The sequence below is a fragment of the Egretta garzetta genome, unplaced genomic scaffold, assembly GCF_000687185.1.
Source record: "Egretta garzetta isolate BGI_Z169 unplaced genomic scaffold, ASM68718v1 scaffold225, whole genome shotgun sequence".
NCBI classification, from domain to species: Eukaryota; Metazoa; Chordata; class Aves; order Pelecaniformes; family Ardeidae; genus Egretta; species Egretta garzetta.
Window position 1 is genome coordinate 228311 of NW_009259684.1, and position 2483 is coordinate 230793.

At 41.7% G+C, this 2483-nt stretch overlaps 1 protein-coding gene across 1 annotated transcript in view; it reads left to right on the forward strand.

The window, feature by feature from the left end:
- Positions 1 to 408, forward strand: part of HOXC10 (homeobox C10) — a 3965-nt gene extending 3557 nt beyond the window's left edge. The window contains exon 2 of the mRNA XM_009638697.2: positions 131 to 408. Coding sequence (XP_009636992.1) covers positions 131 to 408 — 278 coding nt within the window. The remainder of the gene's footprint in view (positions 1 to 130) is intronic.
- Positions 409 to 2483: the final 2075 nt, after the last annotated feature.

Below are 2483 nucleotides of genomic sequence, written 5' to 3' on the forward strand. Positions count from 1 at the left end.
ATTTTAAAATATTTTTTAAATTTTTTTTTTTTTTTTTTTTGCCAAAGAATCTGCTTTGCCAAACGATGCAATCGGGTAAGTTGCCTTTCCCATTCCCCGGATACTTATGTACCGATGTTATTTTTAACAGAGGATATAAAGGCAGAAAACACTACAGGAAATTGGCTGACAGCAAAGAGTGGAAGAAAGAAAAGGTGTCCTTACACCAAGCACCAGACGCTGGAGCTGGAGAAGGAATTCTTGTTCAATATGTACTTGACCCGTGAGCGCCGCCTGGAGATTAGTAAGAGCATTAACCTGACAGACAGACAAGTCAAAATCTGGTTTCAAAACCGCAGGATGAAACTCAAGAAAATGAACAGAGAGAACCGAATCCGTGAACTGACTTCTAATTTTAATTTCACTTGAGGCTGCTCCAGCCCCTGTGCAGGCGAGGGAGAGGGGGGGAGAGCGAGGGGAAGAAGAAGGATTAAAAAAAAAAAAAAAAAAAAAAAAGCCTTGTGCAGTTTGGGGGGGGGTGTATTTTATTTTATTTTAATATTTTTTTTCCCCCTCCTGAGTATATAAATGCAATGCGTACGCAAAAATTAAAGGACCTCAAGTGATTTGGGTATTTCGTAGGGAGAAGACGCAGCGGTATGAGCATGAGGGTATATATTGCATCCGTGTTTCTATGTAAAATAAAGATGGAGATGGTTGCTAAAAACCACCTTATAAAATGTTTAAGTTATTTACGTGCAGCACAAACCAGAAGGACCTTCCTCTATGCATTTTATGTTTAGGATAATAGATGCGTCCAAAAGTTTGCTTTTCATATTCTAGTGTAGTCTGCCTATTGTATAATAAAAACGACTAAAAGATGGATTTCCTATAAGTGTCTGTAAATTAAAGTTGCAGTGGGAACATGCTCACATCCTGTAGTTATGCAGTTTCTTCCAATGAAGTGATACTATCTACCATATATTTAAGGCAAAAAAAAAAAATTAAAAAAATAAAGCAGTATTGGTATCTTATGATGAAAAAAGTCCATTTCTCGTGGCTGTGTTATTTAAATATATTCTGTATGTGTTATACTTTGCATGTATCTTCCTTTATGGAGCAAAATAAATTTCATAGAACCGTGTACAAGTGGGTTTTTTTAAAGTGTATTTTTTTTTTTTTTTAGAAACACTTTTTTTTTTTTTTCCTCCCCCCCTGTGTAGGTTTTGTGTTTTTTTTTTCCTCAGGACTCATCCTTTTAAGGCTTTCAGGAGAGTATCCTAGCGGGTTTAATATAAGTGAGAGACCATAACGTTGATTTAAATATTATCCAGGTGACCACAATAAGTCAAGGTCATAAAACAGTAATGTCAGGACAGTCTTGGTAAGCGCTGGAGGTGGATTTTATGATCTGCAAATATAATGTGCTGCAGCAGTAAAAGATGCATTTAAAGGTGACTGTGGAGGAGGGAAGGAAGGCAGAGCTGAAACAGCAATCTTTGGATGCACACTACTCATTGCTTTGGGTCTTTTTGAGGGAAGACACGCTCCTTATGTGGGCTAAGGAGGAATCACTATTAAAGGGAATACACTTAAATAAAGCAGACCATGGGATGTCAAGTGGAAGGAGTAGCAAGGTAAGAGAGACCATTTCTTGGCTGGCTGCATGTCTGGAGCACAAGTGGATGTATTTTCCTTCTGCACCAAGGTAAACGGCGGAGCCGAGCCGAACTCCACTTCGAAGCCGCAGTCTTACGGACGGGGCTTGGCTTCGGGTTTCTTGGAGGATTTTTTTTCTCCCCGGGAGAGGTTTCTATGGATCTGACAGCTCATTTTCGGCGAGAAAATGCATGGTTGAGGAAGGATTACGCATATATTTCCATTTTTCCCTAACCCCCCCCCACCTCCTCCCTCGCAACTTACTTGTCCGAAGTTGGCTCAGGGAAGGAGAGGCTTGTCTATAGGTGGGAATTCGCGGATTATTCGCCTTTTTTGGGGGCTAGGAGCGTGGCTGAAGGACCTGGCAAGCATATGTTGCCTCGGTGCGTGGAGAGATGCCTATATATTTCAGAGCTGACTGCAGTGGCTTTCGGAGGAGGATGGCTAAGGACAGTGTAGGCATGAGATGGTTGGGGCTTTTTTTTTTTGTTGTTGTTGTTTTGGTGGTGGTTTGGTTTTTGGTGTGGTTTTTTTTTTTTTGGTGGCAGTTTGGTTGTCTGCGGAGTGCTCTTAGGGAAGGCTTTTTCGCTTGCAGCGGGAGTTATCTACGCAATTTAAAAGGGATAATGTCAGGATGCAGCCACATTGGCAATGAAAGATAGCGCAGCCTGCAATAAGTCACGATTTTAGAGCTATCCTGTTCAACGCCTCGATCGCAGGCAGGGCGAGGAGCAGCCCATGTAGCCTCGATTAAAAGGGATTTAATGGAGAGATTAAAGATGCCGCTTCGGGGGTTTTGGGGGTCTGGTTTCCCCCCTTTTTTTTTTCTCCCCCCCACACACCCC